Genomic DNA, 22,469 nt, shown 5'->3' with positions numbered 1-22,469 from the left:
ACCACAACCACCACCACCACCACCACAACCACAACCACCACCACCACCACAACCACAACCACCACCACCGCGCCCCCTACCTGGTCATGTAACGCACGTCATCGTCTGCCGCCTGATTGGACGTTCCCATGACCCAATCAGTGAGGTACTCCACCAACTTGTTCCTGTGTCACACACACGCACACACACACACACACGCACACACACAGTCACACACACACACAGTCACACACACAGTGACACACACACACACAGTCACAGTCACACAGTCACACACACACAGTCACACACACACACACAGTCACACACAGTCACACACACAGTCACACACACACACAGTCACACACACAGACACACAGTCACACACACACAGTCACACACACACACACACAGTCACACACACACACACAGTCACACACACACACACAGTCACACACACAGTCACACACACACACAGTCACACACACACACACAGTCACACACAGTCACACACACGGTCACACACACACACACACGCACACACACACACACACAGTCACACACACACACACAGTCACACACACACAGTCACACACACACACAGTCACACACACACACACAGTCACACACACAGTCACACACACGGTCACACACACACACACAGTCACACACACACACAGTCACACACACACACACACACACGCACACACACAGTCACACACACACACACAGTCACACACACAGTCACACACACGCACACAGTCACACACACGCACACACACAGTCACACACACACACACAGTCACACACACAGTCACACACACACACAGTCACACACACAGACACACAGTCACACACACACAGTCACACACACACACACACAGTCACACACACACACACAGTCACACACAGTCACACACACACACAGTCACACACACACACAGTCACACACACAGTCACACACACACACACAGTCACACACACACACACAGTCACACACACAGTCACACACACACACAGTCACACACAGTCACACACACACACACAGTCACACACACACACAGTCACACACACAGTCACACACACACACAGTCACACACACAGTCACACACACAGTCACACACACAGTCACACACACACACACACACAGTCACACACACACACACAGTCACACACACACACACAGTCACACACACACAGTCACACACACACACAGTCACACACACAGACACACAGTCACACACACACAGTCACACACACAGTCACACACACAGTCACACACACAGTCACACACACACACACACACACAGTCACACACACACACACACACAGTCACACACACAGTCACACACACAGTCACACACACACAGTCACACACACACACACACAGTCACACACACAGACACACAGTCACACACACACACACAGTCACACACACACACACACACAGTCACACACACACACACGCACACACAGTCACACACACACAGTCACACACACACACACGGTCACACACACACACACACAGTCACACACACAGTCACACACACGGTCACACACACACACACAGTCACACACACACAGTCACACACACACACACAGACACACAGTCACACACACAGTCACACACACAGTGACACACAGTGACACACAGTGACACACAGACACACAGACACACACACAGTGACACACACACACACACACAGTGACACACACACACACAGTCACACACACAGTGACACACACACAGTCACACACACACACAGTCACACACACGCACACACAGTCACACACACACAAACACACAGTCACACACACACAGTCACACACACAGTGACACACACACAGTCACACACACACAGTCACACACACGCACACACAGTCACACACACACAGTGACACACACACAGTGACACACACAGTGACACACACACAGTCACACACACAGTCACACACACATACAGTCACACACACAGTGACACACACACACGGTCACACAGTCACACACACACACACACAGTCACACACACAGTCACACACACACAGTGACACACACACAGTCACACACACAGTCACACACACAGTGACACACACACAGTCACACACACACAGTCACACACACAGTCACACACACACAGTGACACACACACACAGTCACACACACAGTGACACACACACAGTCACACACACAGTCACACACACACAGTCACACACACACACACACAGTCACACACACAGTCACACACACACAGTGACACACACACAGTCACACACACAGTCACACACACAGTGACACACACACAGTCACACACACACAGTCACACACACAGTCACACACACACAGTCACACACACAGTCACACACACACAGTGACACACACACAGTGACACACACACACACAGTCACACACACACAGTCACACACACACACACAGTCACACACACACAGTGACACACACACAGTGACACACACACAGTGACACACACAGTGACACACACACAGTCACACACACAGTCACACACACAGTCACACACACACACAGTCACACACACATACAGACACACACACAGTGACACACACACACGGTCACACAGTCACACACACACACACAGTCACACACACAGTGACACACACACAGTCACACACACAGTGACACACACACAGTGACACACACACAGTCACACACACACAGTCACACACACAGTCACACACACAGTGACACACACACACAGTCACACACACAGTGACACACACAGTGACACACACACAGACACAGACACACAGACACACACACACAGTCACACACACAGTCACACACACAGACACACACACAGACACACACACACACACACACAGTCACACACACACACACAGTGACACACACACAGACACACACACACTCACACACACACACACACAGTCACACACACACACAGACACACACAGACACACACAGACACACACAGTCACACACAGACACACACAGTCACACACACACACAGTGACACACACACAGTGACACACACACAGTGACACACACACACAGACACACACACACACAGACACACACACAGTCACACACACAGTGATACACACAGTCACACACACACACAGACACACACACACTCACACACACAGACACAGACACAGTGACACACACACACAGACACACACTCACACACACACACAGTGACACACACACACACAGACACACACACACACAGACACACACACAGAGACACAGACACACACACAGTCACACACACACAGACACACACACACAGACACAGACACAGACACACACACAGACACACAGACACACACACACAGACACACACACACATACAGACACACACACACAGACACACACACAGACACAGACACACACACAGACACACACACAGACACACACATACACACGCGCACAGACACACAGTGAGTGAATGAGTAAGCGAGTGCGTGAGTGAGTGGTGGTGGTGGCTAAGTGAGCGAGTGAGCGGGCGAGTGAGTGAGTAATCCAGTGAGTGAGCGGGCGGGTGAGCGAGTAAGGGAGCGGGCGAGTGAGTGAGTGAGCGAGTTAGTGAGCGAGTGAGTGAGTGAGCGAGTGAGTAATCCTGTGAGTGAGCGAGCGAGCGGGGCGAGCGATTGAGTGAGTAATCCAGTGAGCGAGTGAGCGGGCGAGTGAGTGAGTAATCCAGCGAGTGAGTGAGCGAGTGTGCGGGCGACTATTCCGACCTGAACTTCATCTCCTGGCAGAAGGAGAGGTCATCCCTGCGCTGCATCATCACCTCCACCAGCGAGTGAGTGAGTGAGCGAGTGAGTGAGCGAGTGAGTGAGTGAGCGAGTGAGTGAGCGAAGTGAGCGAGCCAGCGAGTGAGTGAGTGAGCGAGCGTGCGGGCGACTATTCCGACCTGAACTTCATCTCCTGGCAGAAGGAGAGGTCATCCCTGCGCTGCATCATCACCTCCACCAGCGAGTGAGTGAGCGAGCGAGTGAGCGAGCGAGCCAGCGAGCGAGCGAGTGAGTGAGCGAGTGTGCGGGCGACTATTCCGACCTGAACTTCATCTCCTGGCAGAAGGAGAGGTCATCCCTGCGCTGCATCATCACCTCCACCAGCGAGTGAGTGAGCGAGCGAGTGAGTGAGCGAGTGAGTGAGTGAGCGAGTGAGCGAGTGAGTGAGTGAGTGAGTGAGCGAGCGAGTGAGCGAGCCAGCGAGTGAGTGAGTGAGTGAGTGAGCGAGTGAGTGAGCGAGCGTGCGGGCGACTATTCCGACCTGAACTTCATCTCCTGGCAGAAGGAGAGGTCATCCCTGCGCTGCATCATCACCTCCACCAGCTGGCAGAGTTTGGTCTTGATGTGAATCGCGTGCATCGAGTTGCCCAGAACACGCACGTACCTGCACAGACAGAGGTCCCCCAGGTAGCCCCTTGAGCAAGACGGTAGGGGCAAGTGCTGTTGGTAGCGAGCAGCACCGCCGACGATATGCACACAGACAAAACTCACCCACTCACCCCCCCCCCACTCACCCACTCACCGACCCACTCACCCACCCAGCCACTCACCCACCCACCCACCCATCCACCCACCCACTCAAATCCCCACTCACCCACTCACCCCCCCCACTCACCCACCCACTCACCCCCCCACTCACCCCCCCACTCACCCACCCAGCCACTCACCCACCCACCCACCCATCCACCCACCCACTCAAATCCCCACTCACCCACTCACCCCCCCCACTCACCCACCCACTCACCCCCCCACTCACCCCCCCACTCACCCCCCCACTCACCCCCCCACTCACCCACCCACTCACCGACCCACCCACCCACCCACTCACCCACCCACTCACCCACCCACTCACCCCCCCACTCACCCACCCACCCACCCACTCACTCACTCACCCACCCACCCACTCACCCACTCACCCACCCAGCCACTCACCCACCCAGCCACTCACTCACCCACCCACTCACCCCCCACTCACCCACCCACTCAAATCCCCACTCACCCACCCAGTCACTCACTCACCCACCCAGCCACTCACCCAGCCACTCACCCACCCACTCACCCCCCCACTCACCCAGCCACTCAAATCCCCACTCACCCACCCAGTCACTCACTCACCCACCCAGCCACTCACCCAGCCACTCACCCACCCACTCACCCCCCCACTCACCCAGCCACTCAAATCCCCACTCACCCACCCAGTCACTCACTCACCCACCCAGCCACTCACCCAGCCACTCACCCACCCACTCACCCCCCCCACTCACCCAGCCACTCAAATCCCCACCCACCCACCCACCCACTCACCCACCCACCCACCCACTCACCCACTCACCCACTCACCCACTCACCCACCCACCCACTCACCCACCCACCCACCCACTCACCCACCCACCCACCCACCCACTCACCCACCCACCCACTCACTCACCCACCCACCCACTCACCCACTCACCCACTCACTCACCCACTCACCCACCCACTCACCCACCCACCCACCCACTCACCCACTCACCCACCCACTCACCCACCCACCCACTCACCCACCCACCCACCCACTCACCTAACAAGGTTGAGAAGCATCCCCTCAAAGTTGGCCTGACCCAAATGCTCCGTCGAGCCCTCGCTGCCATTGTCCAGGAGGTTCTTGACGATGGCGATCGTCTGCTCCACGAAGAGCGTGTTGGACTCCGTTACAAGTACCTGAGGGTGGGTGGGTGAGTGGGTGGGTGGGTGGGTGAGTGGGTGGGTGAGTGGGTGAGTGGGTGGGTGAGTGGGTGGGTGAGTGGGTGGGTGAGTGGGTGGGTGGGTGGGTGAGTGGGTGGGTGGGTGGGTGGGTGGGTCAGTTGGTGGGTGGGTGGGTGAGTGGGTGGGTGGGTGAGTGGGTGGAAGGGTGGGTGGGTGAGTGGGTGGGTGGGTGAGTGAGTGAGTGGGTGAGTGAGTGAGTGAGTGGGTGGGTGGGTGGGTGAGTGGGTGGGTGAGTGGGTGGAAGGGTGGGTGGGTGAGTGGGTGGGTGGGTGAGTGAGTGGGTGAGTGAGTGGGTGAGTGGTATGGGAGGGGGACGAGATGGTAAAGAGGTAAGTCCCCCAGGTAGCCTCCAGAGGGCACACACACAACCCACACTCACACCCACCCACTCACCCACCCACCAACTCACCCCTCTCACTCACCACGCTCACCCACCCACCCCTCTCACCCACCAACTCACCCACCCAGCTCACCACACTCACCCACCACACTCACCCTCACCCCTCTCACCCACCACGCTCACCCTCCACGCTCATCCCTCTCACCCACCACGCTCAGCCCTCTCACCCACCCACACTCACCCACCCACACTCACCCACCCACCCTCACCCACCCCTCTCACCTGTCCCTGGCCATCAAAGAACTTGCTGATGCTTGCCCTCAGCTGGCTGAACAGGATGGGGTAGAGTGCCGGGCTCAACTCCAGGCCCACCAGCTCCTTGATGTTGGAGCGGATATGCAGGCCCACCTTCTCGTGCGTGCAAACCATCAGCCGCAGGATGTGCGACAGGAACTTGGCCACGGGGGGAGAGTGGTGGCCGACGTGCACCACGGACGAGTGGCAGTCGGACGGTCCCTGGGGCGGGGGGGGGGGAGGGGGGAGGGTCGTCACACCGCTCACTCGTTCGCTCGCTCGCTCAATCACTTACTCACTCGTTCAATCACATACTCAATCACTCGTTCGCTCGCTCACTCACTCACTCTCGTTCGCTCGCTCACTCACTCACTCGTTCGCTTCGCTCACTCACTCACTCGTTCGCTCGCTCGCTCACTCACTCGTTCGCTCGCTCGCTCACTCACTCACTCACTCGTTCGCTCGCTCACTCACTCACTCGCTCGTTCAATCACATACTCAATCGCTCGCTCGATCGCTCACACGCTCACTGACTCGAACGCACACTCGCTCACTCGCTCACACGCTCACTCACTCGTTCAATCACTCACTCACTCACTCGTTCGCTCGCTCACTCACTCACTCGTTCGCTCGCTCACTCACTCACTCGTTCGCTCGCTCGCTCACTCACTCACTCGTTCGCTCGCTCACTCACTCACTCGCTCGTTCAATCACATACTCAATCGCTCGCTCGATCGCTCACACGCTCACTGACTCGAACGCACACTCGCTCACTCGCTCACACGCTCACTCACTCGTTCAATCACTCACTCACTCACTCGTTCGCTCGCTCACTCACTCACTCGTTCGCTCGCTCGCTCACTCACTCACTCACTCGTTCGCTCGCTCACTCACTCACTCGCTCGTTCAATCACATACTCAATCGCTCGCTCGATCGCTCACACGCTCACTGACTCGAACGCACACTCGCTCACTCGCTCACACGCTCACTCACTCGTTCAATCACTCACTCACTCACTCGTTCGCTCGCTCGCTCACTCACTCGTTCGCTCGCTCACTCACTCACTCGTTCGCTCGCTCGCTCACTCACTCACTCGTTCGCTCGCTCACTCACTCACTCGTTCGCTTCGCTCGCTCACTCACTCACTCGTTCGCTCGCACACTCGCTCACTCACTCACTCATCCACTCGCTCACTCAATCACTTACTCACTCACTCAATCAATCACTCACTCACTCACCCACCCACTCACTCACTCAATCAATCACCCACTCACTCACTCGCTCACTCGCTCGAACACTCGCACACTCGCTCATTCGCTCGCACACTCGCTCATTCGCTCGCACACTCGCACACTCGCTCACTCACTCACTCACTCATACACTCATACACTCACACACTCACACACTCACACTCGCTCACTCACTCACCCACTCACCCACTCGCACACTCACTCGCTCGCTCACTCAATCACTCACTCACTCACTCACACGCTCACTCACTCAATCACTCACTCACACGCTCACACGCTCACTCGCTCGCACACTCGCACACTCACTCGCACACTTGCTCACTCGCTCGCACACTCGCTCACTCACTCACTCGCTCACTCACTCAATCACTCACTCAATCAATCACTCACTCACTCACCCACTCGTTCACTTACTCACCCACTCACTCACTCACTCACCCACTCACTCACTCACTCACCCACTCACCCACTCACTTACTCACTCGATCGCTCACTCAATCACTCACTCACTCGTTCACTTACTCACTCACTCACTCACCCACTCACTCACTCACTTACTCACTCGATCGCTCACTCAATCACTCACTCACTCGTTCAATCAATCACTCACTCACCCACTCACTCACTCGTTCATTCAATCACTCACTCACCCACTCACTCAGTTACTCACTCACTCACTCACCCACTCACTCACTCACTCACTCGTTCAATCACTCACTCACTCACTCGATCGCTCACTCAATCACTCACTCACTCGTTCAATCACTCACTCACTCACTCGTTCAATCACTCACTCACTCACTCGTTCAATCACTCACTCACTCACTCACTCGATCGCTCACTTAATCACTCACTCACTCGTTCAATCAATCACTCACTCACCCACTCAATCACTCGTTCAATCAATCACTCACTCACCCACTCACTCACTCACTCGTTCAATCAATCACTCACTCACCCACTCACTCACTCGTTCAATCAATCACTCACTCACCCACTCACTCGTTCAATCAATCACTCACTCACTCGTTCAATCAATCACTCACTCACCCACTCACTCGTTCAATCAATCACTCACTCACTCGTTCAATCAATCACTCACTCACCCACTCACTCACTCGTTCAATCAATCACTCACTCACTCACCCACTCACCCACCCACCCACACGTTCACTTCGCTCGACCACTCACTCACCCCCCAACCCCCCAACCCCCCACCCCACCCCCCTCACCATCGCGGCCGCAGACGCCGGCAGCGCCGCCCCGGCCACCGCCTCCGCCCCGGCCACGGCCCCCAAGCCGGCCACGGCCACCACCGCCCCCCCCCCCAGACACCGCCGCCACCACCGCCCCACCACCACCACCACCACCGCCGCCACCGCCACCACCGCTCCCGGCAGCGGCCACGGCAACGGCCGACCCGGCAACGGCACCGCCGCCACCTCCTCCGCCCGAAGCCGAAGACCCGGCGGCCGTCATCGCCGACACGGCCATCGAGTTCTTCCTCTCGCCGGCGCCTCCGCCCCCTCCCATCGGCGGGCTGTGAGTGCCCAGCGAGGCTCCGGCACCACCACCGGCACCACCGGCACCAGCACCGCAGCCGGTGAAACCGCCGCCGGTGCCGCCGTGGGGGCCTCGCGGTTGGAGGCAGACGCCACCGAGGGCGCTGAGGAAGCCTGTGGTGTTGATCCACTCCTGCAGAAGCTCGGGGTCCACGGCGTCCGGCGAACCGCCCCCGGCACCGCCGCCGACGCCGCCGCCGCCGCCGCCGACGCCGCCGCCGCTGGCGTGGGACATCCGCCGGCGGACCACCGTCCGGTGGAGGGACTCGGACACCTGAGGGGGGGGGGGGCGGGGGGCGGACGGGGGTGTCCGGTGAGGTTTCGGTGGAGTGGGGTGAGGTTTCGGTGGACCTCCTGTAGACCAGGCGAGGTAGTCAACATCTTACAGGCTAATCGAACCCACGACCTCCGGAAGACCAGGCGAGGTAGTCAACATCTCCCCATTGTCAGGATGGAACCCACGACCTCCTGTAGACCAGGCGAGGTAGTCAACATCTCTCAGGGTCCGGGATCGAACCCACGACCTCCTGTAGACCAGGCGAGGTAATCAACATCTCACAGGGTCCGGGATGGAACCCGCAACCTCCTGTAGACCAGGCGAGGTCGTCAACATCTCTCAGGGTCCGGGATCGAACCAACGTCCTCCTGTAGACCAGGCGAGGTCATCAACATCTCACAGGGTCCGGGATGAAACCCGCGACCTCCTGCAGACCAGGCGAGGTAGTCAACATCTCACAGGGTCCGGGATCGAACCCACGACCTCCAGTATACCAGGCGAGTTAGTCAACATCTCACAGGGTCCGGGATCGAACCCACGACCTCCTGTAGACCAGGCGAGGTCGTCAACATCTCCCAGGGTCCGGGATCAAACCCACGACCTCCTGTAGACCAGGCGAGGTCGTCAACATCTCACAGGGTCCGGGATGGAACCCACGACCTCCTGTAGACCAGGCAAGGTAGTCAACATCTCTCAGGGTCGGGGATCGAACCCACGACCTCCTGTTTACCAGGCGAGGTCGTCAACATCTCACAGGGTCCGGGATCGAACCCACGACCTCCTGTAGACCAGGCGAGGTAGTCAACATCTCCCAGGGTCAGTGATCGAACCCATGACCTCCTGTAGACCAGGCGATGTCGTCAACATCTCACAGGGTCCGGGATCGAACCCACGACCTCCTGCAGACCAGGCGAGGTAGTCAACATCTCTCAGGGTCCGGGATCGAACCCACGACCTCCTGCAGACCAGGCGAGGTAGTCAACATCTCCCAGGGTCAGTGATCGAACTCACGACCTCCTGTAGACCAGGCGAGGTAGTTAACATCTCTCAGGGTCAGTGATCGAACCCGCGACCTCCTGCAGACCAAGCGAGGTCGTCAACATCTCACAGGGTCCGGGATGGAACCCACAACCTTCCGCATACCAGACGAGGTAGTCAACATCTCACAAGGTCCGGGATCGAACCCACGACCTCCTGTAGACCAGGTGAGGTAGTCAACATCTCACAAGATCCGGGATCGAACCCACGACCTCCTGTAGACCAGGCGAGGTCGTCAACATCTCACAGGGTCCGGGATCGAACCCACGACCTCCTGTAGACCAGGCGAGGTCGTCAACATCTCACAGGGTCCGGGATCGAACCCACGACCTCCTGTAGACCAGGCGAGGTGGTCAACATCTCACAGGGTCGGGGATCGAACCCACGACCTCGTGTAGACCAGGCGAGGTGGTCAACATCTCACAGGGTCTGGATCGAACCCACGACCTTCCGCATACCAGGCGAGGTAATTAACATCTCACAGGGTCGGGGATCGAACCCACGACCTCCCGCGTACCAAGCGAGGTCGTCAACATCTCACAGGGTCCGGGATCGAACCCACGACCTCCTGTAGACCAGGCGAGGTCATCAACATCTCACAGGATCCGGGATCGAACCCGGGACCTCCTGTAGACCAGGCGAGGTAGTCAACATCTCCCAGGGTCCGGGATGGAACCCGCGACCTCCTGCAGATCAGGCGAGGTAGTCAACATCTCCCCATTGTCAGGATCGAACCCACGGCCTCCTGTAGACCAGGCGAGGTCCTCAACATCTCCCAGGGTCAGTGATCAAACCCACAACCTCCTGCAGACCAGGCGAGGTAGTCAACATCTCACAGGGTCCGGGATGGAACCCACGACCTCCTGTAGACCAGGCGAGGTAGTCAACATCTCCCAGGGTCAGTGATCGAACCCACGACCTCCTGTAGACCAGGCGAGGTGGTCAACATCTCCCAGGGTCAGTGATCGAACCCACGACCTCCTGTAGACCAGGCGAGGTCGTCAACATCTCACAGGGTCCGGGATCGAACCCACGACCTCCTGTAGACCAGGCGAGGTAGTCAACATCTCTCAGGGTCCGGGATCGAACCCACGACCTCCTGCAGACCAGGCGAGGTAGTCAACATCTCACAGGGTCAGTGATCGAACCCACGACCTCCTGTAGACCAGGCGAGGTAGTCAACATCTCCCAGGGTCAGTGATCGAACCCACGACCTCCTGTAAACCAGGCGAGGTAGTCAACATCTCACAGGGTCAGTGATCGAACCCACGACCTCCTGTAAACCAGGCGAGGTAGTCAACATCTCCCAGGGTCAGTGATCGAACCCACGACCTCCTGTAGACCAGGCGAGGTAGTCAACATCTCACAGGGTCCGGGATCGAACCCACGAGCTCCTGTAGACCAGGCGAGGTAGTCAACATCTCTCAGGGTCCGGGATCGAACCCACGACCTCCTGCAGACCAGGCGAGGTAGTCAACATCTCCCAGGGTCAGTGATCGAACCCACGACCTCCTGCAGACCAGGCGAGGTAGTCAACATCTCCCAGGGTCAATGATCGAACCCACGACCTCCTGTAGACGAGGCGAGGTCGTCAACATCTCACAGGGTCCGGGATGGAACCCACGACCTCGTGTAGACCAGGCGAGGTAGTTAACATCTCTCAGGGTCAGTGATCGAACCCGCGACCTCCTGCAGACCAAGCGAGGTCGTCAACATCTCACAGGGTCCGGGATGGAACCCACAACCTTCCGCATACCAGACGAGGTAGTCAACATCTCACAAGGTCCGGGATCGAACCCACGACCTCCTGTAGACCAGGTGAGGTAGTCAACATCTCACAAGATCCGGGATCGAACCCACGACCTCCTGTAGACCAGGCGAGGTCGTCAACATCTCACAGGGTCGGGGATCGAACCCACGACCTCCTGTAGACCAGGCGAGGTAGTCAACATCTCACAGGGTCGGGGATCGAACCCACGACCTCCTGTAGACCAGGCGAGGTAGTCAACATCTCTCAGGGTCGGGGATCGAACCCACGACCTCCTGTTTACCAGGCGAAGTCGTCAACATCTCACAGGGTCGGGGATCGAACCCACGACCTCCTGTAGACCAGGCGAGGTAGTCAACATCTCTCAGGGTCCGGGATCGAACCCACGACCTCCTGTAGACCAGGCGAGGTAGTCAACATCTCTCAGGGTCGGGGATCGAACCCACGACCTCCTGTAGACCAGGCGAGGTAGTCAACATCTCTCAGGGTCGGGGATCGAACCCACGACCTCCTGTTTACCAGGCGAAGTCGTCAACATCTCACAGGGTCGGGGATCGAACCCACGACCTCCTGTAGACCAGGCGAGGTCGTCAACATCTCACAGGGTCCGGGATCGAACCCACGACCTCCTGTAGACCAGGCGAGGTCGTCAACATCTCACAGGGTCCGGGATCGAACCCACGACCTCCTGTTTACCAGGCGAGGTCGTCAACATCTCACAGGGTCAGTGATCGAACCCACGACCTCGTGTAGACCAGGCGAGGTCGTCAACATCTCACAGGGTCAGTGATCGAACCCACGACCTTCCGCATACCAGGCGAGGTAGTCAACATCTCACAGGGTCGGGGATCGAACCCACGACCTTCCGCATACCAGGCGAGGTAATTAACATCTCACAGGGTCGGGGATCGAACCCACGACCTTCCGCATACCAGGCGAGGTAATTAACATCTCACAGGGTCAGTGATCGAACCCACGACCTTCCGCATACCAGGCGAGGTAATTAACATCTCACAGGGTCGGGGATCGAACCCACGACCTCCCGCGTACCAAGCGAGGTCGTCAACATCTCACAGGGTCCGGGATCGAACCCACGACCTCCTGTAGACCAGGCGAGGTCATCAACATCTCACAGGATCCGGGATCGAACCCGGGACCTCCTGTAGACCAGGCGAGGTAGTCAACATCTCCCAGGGTCCGGGATGGAACCCGCGACCTCCTGCAGATCAGGCGAGGTAGTCAACATCTCCCCATTGTCAGGATCGAACCCACGGCCTCCTGTAGACCAGGCGAGGTCCTCAACATCTCCCAGGGTCAGTGATCAAACCCACAACCTCCTGCAGACCAGGCGAGGTAGTCAACATCTCACAGGGTCCGGGATGGAACCCACGACCTCCTGTAGACCAGGCGAGGTAGTCAACATCTCCCAGGGTCAGTGATCGAACCCACGACCTCCTGTAGACCAGGCGAGGTGGTCAACATCTCCCAGGGTCAGTGATCGAACCCACGACCTCCTGTAGACCAGGCGAGGTCGTCAACATCTCACAGGGTCCGGGATCGAACCCACGACCTCCTGTAGACCAGGCGAGGTAGTCAACATCTCTCAGGGTCCGGGATCGAACCCACGACCTCCTGCAGACCAGGCGAGGTAGTCAACATCTCACAGGGTCAGTGATCGAACCCACGACCTCCTGTAGACCAGGCGAGGTAGTCAACATCTCACAGGGTCAGTGATCGAACCCACGACCTCCTGTAAACCAGGCGAGGTAGTCAACATCTCCCAGGGTCAGTGATCGAACCCACGACCTCCTGTAGACCAGGCGAGGTAGTCAACATCTCACAGGGTCCGGGATCGAACCCACGACCTCCTGTAGACCAGGCGAGGTAGTCAACATCTCTCAGGGTCCGGGATCGAACCCACGACCTCCTGCAGACCAGGCGAGGTAGTCAACATCTCCCAGGGTCAGTGATCGAACCCACGACCTCCTGCAGACCAGGCGAGGTAGTCAACATCTCCCAGGGTCAATGATCGAACCCACGACCTCCTGTAGACGAGGCGAGGTCGTCAACATCTCACAGGGTCCGGGATGGAACCCACGACCTCGTGTAGACCAGGCGAGGTAGTTAACATCTCTCAGGGTCAGTGATCGAACCCGCGACCTCCTGCAGACCAAGCGAGGTCGTCAACATCTCACAGGGTCCGGGATGGAACCCACAACCTTCCGCATACCAGACGAGGTAGTCAACATCTCACAAGGTCCGGGATCGAACCCACGACCTCCTGTAGACCAGGTGAGGTAGTCAACATCTCACAGGGTCGGGATGGAACCCACGACGTCCTGTAGACCAGGCGAGGTAGTCAACATCTCTCAGGGTCGGGGATCGAACCCACGACCTCCTGTAGACCAGGCGAGGTCGTCAACATCTCACAGGGTCCGGGATCGAACCCACGACCTCCTGTAGACCAGGCGAGGTAGTCAACATCTCCCAGGGTCAGTGATCGAACCCACGGCCTCCTGTAGACCAGGCGAGGTAGTCAACATCTCACAGGGTCAGTGATCGAACCCACGACCTCCTGCAGACCAGGCGAGGTGGTCAACATCTCACAGGGTCCGGGATGGAACCCACGACATCCTGTAGACCAGGTGAGGTAATTAACATCTCACAGGGTCAGTGATCGAACCCACGACCTCCTGTAGACCAGGCGAGGTGGTCAACATCTCACAGGGTCCGGGATGGAACCCACGACCTCCTGTAGACCAGGCGAGGTAGTCAACATCTCTCAGGGTCCGGGATCGAACCCACGACCTCCTGTAGACCAGGCGAGGTAGTCAACATCTCTCAGGGTCCGGGATCGAACCCACGACCTCCTGTAGACCAGGCGAGGTAGTCAACATCTCTCAGGGTCCGCGATCGAACCCACGACCTCCTGTAGACCAGGCGAGGTGGTCAACATCTCCCAGGGTCAGTGATCGAACCCACGACCTCCTGCAGACCCGGCGAGGTCGTCAACATCTCGGCACTCACCTGTCCATCCTCCACCTTCGTCTTGGGATAGTTGAGCAGCTGCTTGGTGGTTTGCTCCCAGCGGAGGTGAGTCTCCTCCCACGCCTACGTGGCGAGGGGGGGGGAGGGGAGTCAGTGCTCACCAGATCACTCACCAGATCACTCACCAGATCACTCACCAGATCACCAGCTCACCAGCTCACCAGCTCGCTCACCAGCTCGCTCACCAGATCACTCACCAGATCACCAGCTCACCAGCTCACTCACCAGCTCACTCACCAGCTCACTCACCAGCTCACTCGATCACCAGCTCTGTGTGTGTCTGTGTGTGTCTGTGTGTGTGTGTCTGTGTGTGTGTGTACCTGTGTGTGTGTGTGTCTGTGTGTGTGCGTGTGTGTCTGTGTGTGTGTGTGTGTCTGTCTGTGTGTGTGTCTGTGTGTGTGTCTGTGTGTGTGTGTAATGTGTGTGTGTGTCTGTGTGTCTGTGTGTGTGACTGTGTGTGTGTGTGTCACCTCTGTGTTTCCCGACGTTGGATGCTCGATTCTGCGTAGCAGCGCCATCACGCGCTTCTGCAGCGCAACATGGCCTGACAATAACAAAGACAAAGATCCCCCGCGTAGCCTTTAACAAACTGCAGGGGAAAGTGCTGTTAGTAGTGGCGAGTAGCAGCACCTATGAAGGCAACCAGCAGAGGGGGTGGGTGGCCACCACCACCACCAATACCCACCCACTCACCCACTCCCTCACCCACTCACCCACTCACCCACCCACTCACCCACTCACCCACTCACCCACTCACCCACCCACCCACTCACCCACTCACCCACCCACTCACCCACTCACCCACTCACCCACTCACCCACCCACTCACCCACTCACCCACTCACCCACCCACTCACCCAGTCATACACCCACCCACTCACCCACCCACCCACCCACTCACCCACTCACCCAGTCATTCACCCACCCACCCACTCACCCACTCACCCACCCACTCACCCACCCACTCACCCACTCACCCACTCACCCACCCACTCACCCACTCACCCACTCACCCACCCACTCACCCACTCACCCACTCACCCACCCACTCACTCACCCACCTACTCACCCAGTCATTCACCCACCCACTCACCCACCCACCCACCCACTCACCCACCCACTCACCCAGTCATTCACCTACCAACTCACCCACTCACCCAGTCATTCACCCACCCACCCACTCACCCACCCACTCACTCAGTCATTCACCTACCCACTCACCCACTCACCCAGTCATTCACCCACTCACCCACTCACCCACTCACCCACCCACTCACCCACTCACCCACTCACCCACTCACCCACCCACTCACCCACTCACCCACTCACCCACCCACTCACCCAGTCATACACCCACCCACTCACCCACCCACCCACCCACTCACCCACTCACCCAGTCATTCACCCACCCACCCACTCACCCACTCACCCACCCACTCACCCACTCACCCACCCACTCACCCACTCACCCACTCACCCACCCACTCACCCACTCACCCACTCACCCACCCACTCACCCACTCACCCACCCACTCACTCACCCACCTACTCACCCAGTCATTCACCCACCCACTCACCCACCCACCCACCCACTCACCCACCCACTCACCCAGTCATTCACCTACCAACTCACCCACTCACCCAGTCATTCACCCACCCACCCACTCACCCACCCACTCACTCAGTCATTCACCTACCCACTCACCCACTCACCCAGTCATTCACCCACCCACCCACTCACCCACCCACCCACCCACTCACCCACCCACTCACTCAGTCATTCACCTACCCACTCACCCACCCACCCACTCACCCACCCACCCACCCACTCACCCACCTACTCACCCAGTCATTCACCTAGCCACTCACCCACTCACCCAGTCATTCACCCACCCACTCACCCACCCACCCACTCACCCACCCACTCACCCACCCACTCACCCACCCACTCACTCAGTCATTCACCTACCCACTCACCCACTCACCCAGTCATTCACCCACCCACCCACTCACCCACCCACCCACTCACCCACCTACTCACCCAGTCATTCACCCACCCACTCTCTCCCCCCGTGTCTCTCTCCCCGTGTCTCTCCCACCGTGTCTCTCTCCCCGCGTCTCCCCCCCCGCGTCTCCCCATCTCCCCCCGCGTCCCCCCGCGTCTCTCCCCATCTCTCCCCCCGTGTCTCTCCCCGCGTCTCCCCGTCTTCCCCCGCGTCTCTCTCCCCGCGTCTCTCTCCCCGCGTCTCTCTCCCCGCGTCTCTCTCCCCGCGTCTCTCTCCCCGCGTCTCTCCCCCCGTGTCTCTCCCCGCGTCTCCCCCCGCGTCTCTCTCCCCGTGTCTCTCTCCCCGTGTCTCTCTCCCCGTGTCTCTCTCCCCGTGTCTCTCTCCCCGTGTCTCTCTCCCCGTGTCTCTCTCCAAGTGTCTCTCCCCGTGTCTCTCTCCCCGTGTCTCTCTCCCCGTGTCTCTCTCCCCGTGTCTCTCTCCCCGTGTCTCTCCCCCCGTCTCTCCCCGTGTCTCTCTCCCCGTGTCTCTCCCCGTGTCTCTCTCCCCGTGTCTCTCTCCCCGTGTCTCTCTCCAAGTGTCTCTCCCCGTGTCTCTCTCCCCGTGTCTCTCCCCGTGTCTCTCTCCCCGTGTCTCTCTCCCCGCGTCTCTCTCCCCGCGTCTCTCTCCCCGCGTCTCTCTCCCCGCGTCTCTCCCCCCGTGTCTCTCCCCGCGTCTCCCCGTCTCCCCCCGCGTCTCTCTCCCCGTGTCTCTCTCCCCGTGTCTCTCTCCCCGTGTCTCTCTCCCCGTGTCTCTCTCCCCGTGTCTCTCTCCCCGTGTCTCTCTCCCCGTGTCTCTCTCCCCGTGTCTCTCCCCGTGTCTCTCTCCCCGTGTCTCTCCCCGTGTCTCTCTCCCCTTGTCTCTCTCCCCGTGTCTCTCTCCAAGTGTCTCTCCCCGTGTCTCTCTCCCCGTGTCTCTCTCCCCGTGTCATTCCTCCCGTGTCTCTCTCCCCGTGTCTCTCCGTCTCTCCCCCCACGTCTCCCTCCACGTCTCCCCCCCCGTGTCTCCCCGTGTCTCTCTCCCTGTCTCTCCCCCCACGTCTCCCCCTGTCTCTCTCCCCGTGTCTCTCCGTGTCTCCCCGTCTCTCTCCCCGCGTCTCCCCCCGCGTCTCCCTGCGTCTCCCCCCGTCTCTCCCCGCGTCTCTCCCTGCGTCTCCCCGTGTCTCCCCGCGTCTCCCCGCCTCTCTTCCCGCGTCTCCCCGCGTCTCCCCGTCTCTCTCTCCGCGTCTCCCCGCGTCTTCCCGCGTCTCCCCGCGTCTCCCCGCCTCTCTCCCCGCGTCTCCCCGCCTCTCTCCCCGCGTCTCCCCCCGCGTCTCCCCGCCTCTCTTCCCGCGTCTCCCCGCGTCTCCCCGCCTCTCTTCCCGCGTCTCCCCGCGTCTCCCCGTCTCTCTCTCCGCGTCTCCCCGCGTCTCCCCGCGTCTCCCCGCGTCTCCCCGTCTCTCCCCCCGCGTCTCCCCGCGTCTCCCCGCGTCTCCCCGCGTCTCCCCGCGTCTCCCCGCGTCTCCCCGTCTCTCCCCCCGCGTCTCCCCGCGTCTCCCCGCGTCTCCCCGCGTCTCCCCGTCTCTCCCCCCGCGTCTCCCCGCGTCTCCCCGCGTCTCCCCGCGTCTCCCCGCGTCTCTCCCCGCGTCTCACCGGCTCTCTTCCCGCGTCTCCCCGCGTCTCCCCGTCTCTCTCTCCGCGTCTCCCCGCGTCTCCCCGCGTCTCCCCGCGTCTCCCCACGTCTCCCCGTCTCTCCCCCCGCGTCTCCCCGTGTCTCCCCGCGTCTCCCCGCGTCTCCCCGCGTCTCTCCCCGCGTCTCACCGCCTCTCTTCCCGCGTCTCCCCGCGTCTCCCCGTCTCTCTCTCCGCGTCTCCCCGCGTCTCCCCGCGTCTCCCCGCGTCTCCCCACGTCTCCCCGTCTCTCCCCCCGCGTCTCCCCGCGTCTCTCCGTCTCTCCCCCCGCGTCTCCCCGTCTCTCCCCCCGCGTCTCCCCGTGTCTCTCCGTCTCTCCCCCCGCGTCTCTCCGTCTCTCCCCCCGCGTCTCCCCGCGTCTCCCCGTCTCTCTCTCCGCGTCTCCCCGCGTCTCCCCGCGTCTCCCCGCGTCTCCCCGCGTCTCCCCCCGTCTCCCCGCGTCTCCCCCCGCGTCTCCCCGCGTCTCCCCCCGTCTCTCCCCGTGTCTCTCCCCGCGTCTCCCCGCCTCTCTTCCCGCGTCTCCCCGTCTCTCTCTACGCGTCTCCCCCCGCGTCTCCCCGCATCTCCCCCCGTCTCTCCCCGTGTCTCTCCCCGTGTCTCTCCCCGCGTCTCCCCGTCTCTCCCCCCGCGTCTCCCCGTCTCTCCCCCCGCGTCTCCCCGCGTCTCCCCGCGTCTCCCCGTCTCTCCCCCCGCGTCTCCCCGTCTCTCCCCCCGCGTCTCCCCGTCTCTCCCCCCGCGTCTCCCCGTCTCTCCCCGTGCGTCTCCCCGCGTCTCCCCGTCTCTCCCCCCGCGTCTCCCCGTCTCTCCCCGTCTCTCCCCCCGCGTCTCCCCGCGTCTCCCCGCGTCTCCCCTGCGTCTCCCCGCGTCTCCCCGCGTCTCCCCGCGTCTCCCCGCGTCTCCCCGTCTCTCCCCCCGTGTCCCCGTCTCTCCCCCCGTCTCCCCGCGTCTCCCCGTCTCTCCCCCCGTGTCTCCCCGCGTCTCCCCGTCTCTCCCCCCGTGTCTCCCCGCGTCTCCCCGCGTCTCCCCGCGTCTCCCCGTCTCTCCCCCCGTGTCCCCGTCTCTCCCCCCGTCTCCCCGCGTCTCCCCGTCTCTCCCCCCGCGTCTCCCCGCGTCTCCCCGTCTCTCCCCCCGCGTCTCCCCGCGTCTCCCCGCGTCTCCCCGTCTCTCCCCCCGTGTCCCCGTCTCTCCCCCCGTCTCCCCGCGTCTCCCCGTCTCTCCCCCCGCGTCTCCCCGCGTCTCCCCGTCTCTCCCCCCGCGTCTCCCCGCGTCTCCCCGCGTCTCCCCGTCTCTCCCCCCGCGTCTCCCCGTCTCTCCCCCCGTCTCCCCGCGTCTCCCCGTCTCTCCCCCCGTGTCTCCCCGCGTCTCCCCGCGTCTCCCCGTCTCTCCCCCCGTGTCTCCCCGCGTCTCCCCGTCTCTCCCCCCGTGTCTCCCCGCGTCTCCCCGCGTCTCCCCGTCTCTCCCCCCGCGTCTCCCCGTCTCTCCCCCCGTCTCCCCGCGTCTCCCCGCGTCTCCCCGTCTCTCCCCCCGTGTCTCCCCGCGTCTCCCCGTCTCTCCCCCCGTGTCTCCCCGCGTCTCCCCGCGTCTCCCCGTCTCTCCCCCCGTGTCTCCCCGCGTCTCCCCGCGTCTCCCCGTCTCTCCCCCCGCGTCTCCCCGCGTCTCCCCGCGTCTCCCCGTCTCTCCCCCCGCGTCTCCCCGTCTCTCCCCCCGTCTCCCCGCGTCTCCCCGTCTCTCCCCCCGTGTCTCCCCGCGTCTCCCCGCGTCTCCCCGTCTCTCCCCCCGTGTCTCCCCGCGTCTCCCCGCGTCTCCCCGTCTCTCCCCCCGTGTCTCCCCGCGTCTCCCCGCGTCTCCCCGTCTCTCCCCCCGCGTCTCCCCGCGTCTCCCCGCGTCTCCCCGTCTCTCCCCCCGCGTCTCCCCGTCTCTCCCCCCGTCTCCCCGCGTCTCCCCGTCTCTCCCCCCGTGTCTCCCCGCGTCTCCCCGCGTCTCCCCGTCTCTCCCCCCGTGTCTCCCCGCGTCTCCCCGCGTCTCCCCGTCTCTCCCCCCGTCTCCCCGCGTCTCCCCGTCTCTCCCCCCGTGTCTCCCCGCGTCTCCCCGCGTCTCCCCGTCTCTCCCCCCGTGTCTCCCCCCGTCTCCCCGCGTCTCCCCGTCTCTCCCCCCGTGTCTCCCCGCGTCTCCCCGCGTCTCCCCGTCTCTCCCCCCGTCTCCCCGCGTCTCCCCGTCTCTCCCCCCGTGTCTCCCCGCGTCTCCCCGCGTCTCCCCGTCTCTCCCCCCGCGTCTCCCCGCGTCTCCCCGCGTCTCCCCGTCTCTCCCCCCGTGTCTCCCCGCGTCTCCCCGCGTCTCCCCGCGTCTCCCCGTCTCTCCCCGTCTCTCCCCCCGTCTCCCCGCGTCTCCCCGTCTCTCCCCGCGTCTCCCCGCGTCTCCCCGCGTCTCCCCGTCTCTCCCCCCGCGTCTCCCCGTCTCCCCCCCCCCCCCCCCGCGTCTCTCCCCCCCCCCCCCCCCCCGCGCCCCCTCACCCGTGGACACGAGGTTTGCCGACGATCCGAACTCCATGCAGGTGTTGTAGTTGGGCAACACGTGGTGCACGGAGACCTCCTCTGCCCCGCAGCGGACCTCCGCCTCCTCGCACAAGTGGCGGAAGCAGGACATTGCGACGAGCACGGCCTCCACGTCGGGGCTCCACAGGTAGACGTGCAGGCAGCCCTCCAGCGACGCCTGCGCCTGCCGGCAGCTGGCGCCTCCGCTGCCCAACGTCGCCTTCTCCTGAGACGTGACGCGCGGAACGAGACGCACGGAACGTGACGTGGCGTGACGTGGTGCGACGCGCGGAACGAGACGTGGTGCAACACACGGAACGTGACGTGTCACACGGAACGTGACGTGTCACACAGAACGAGACGTGTCACACGGAACGTGACGTGGTGCAACACACGGAACGTGACGTGTCACACGGAACGTGACGTGTCACACGGAACGTGACGTGTCACACGGAACGAGACGTGTCACACGGAACGTGACGTGGTGCAACACACGGAACGTGACGTGTCACACGGAACGTGACGTGTCACACGGAACGTGACGTGTCACACGGAACGAGACGTGGTGCAACACACGGAACGTGACGTGTCACACGGAACGTGACGTGTCACACGGAACGAGACGTGGTGCAACACACAGAACGTGACGTGTCACACGGAACGTGACGTGTCACACGGAACGTGACGTGTCACACAGAACGTGACGTGTCACACAGAACGAGACGTGTCACACGGAACGTGACGTGTCACACGGAACGTGACGTGTCACACGGAACGTGACGTGTCACACGGAACGTGACGTGTCACACGGAACGTGACGTGGTGCAACACACAGAACGTGACGTGTCACACAGAACGTGACGTGTCACACGGAACGAGACGTGGTGCAACACACGGAACGTGACGTGTCACA

General features: G+C 61.2%; 1 protein-coding gene across 1 annotated transcript in view; it reads right to left on the bottom strand.

Moving 5' to 3' along the window:
• Positions 1-4,242: 4,242 nt before the first annotated feature.
• LOC144954418 (neurofibromin-like) overlaps positions 4,243-22,469 on the bottom strand; it is a 29,627-nt gene continuing 11,400 nt past the window's right edge. Inside the window, exons 5-11 of the mRNA XM_078884919.1 lie at positions 21,536-21,782; positions 15,785-15,858; positions 15,294-15,377; positions 8,840-9,457; positions 6,359-6,592; positions 5,552-5,652; positions 4,243-4,375 (exon numbers count right to left, since the gene is read on the bottom strand). Coding sequence (XP_078741045.1) covers positions 4,243-4,375; positions 5,552-5,652; positions 6,359-6,592; positions 8,840-9,457; positions 15,294-15,377; positions 15,785-15,858; positions 21,536-21,782 — 1,491 coding nt within the window. The remainder of the gene's footprint in view (positions 4,376-5,551; positions 5,653-6,358; positions 6,593-8,839; positions 9,458-15,293; positions 15,378-15,784; positions 15,859-21,535; positions 21,783-22,469) is intronic.

This window comes from Lampetra fluviatilis, unplaced genomic scaffold (assembly GCF_964198595.1).
Source record: "Lampetra fluviatilis unplaced genomic scaffold, kcLamFluv1.1 SCAFFOLD_848, whole genome shotgun sequence".
Taxonomy (NCBI): domain Eukaryota; kingdom Metazoa; phylum Chordata; class Hyperoartia; order Petromyzontiformes; family Petromyzontidae; genus Lampetra; species Lampetra fluviatilis.
The sequence above is the reverse complement of the archived record's forward strand: the minus strand, read 5'-3'. Positions and strand labels throughout refer to the sequence as shown.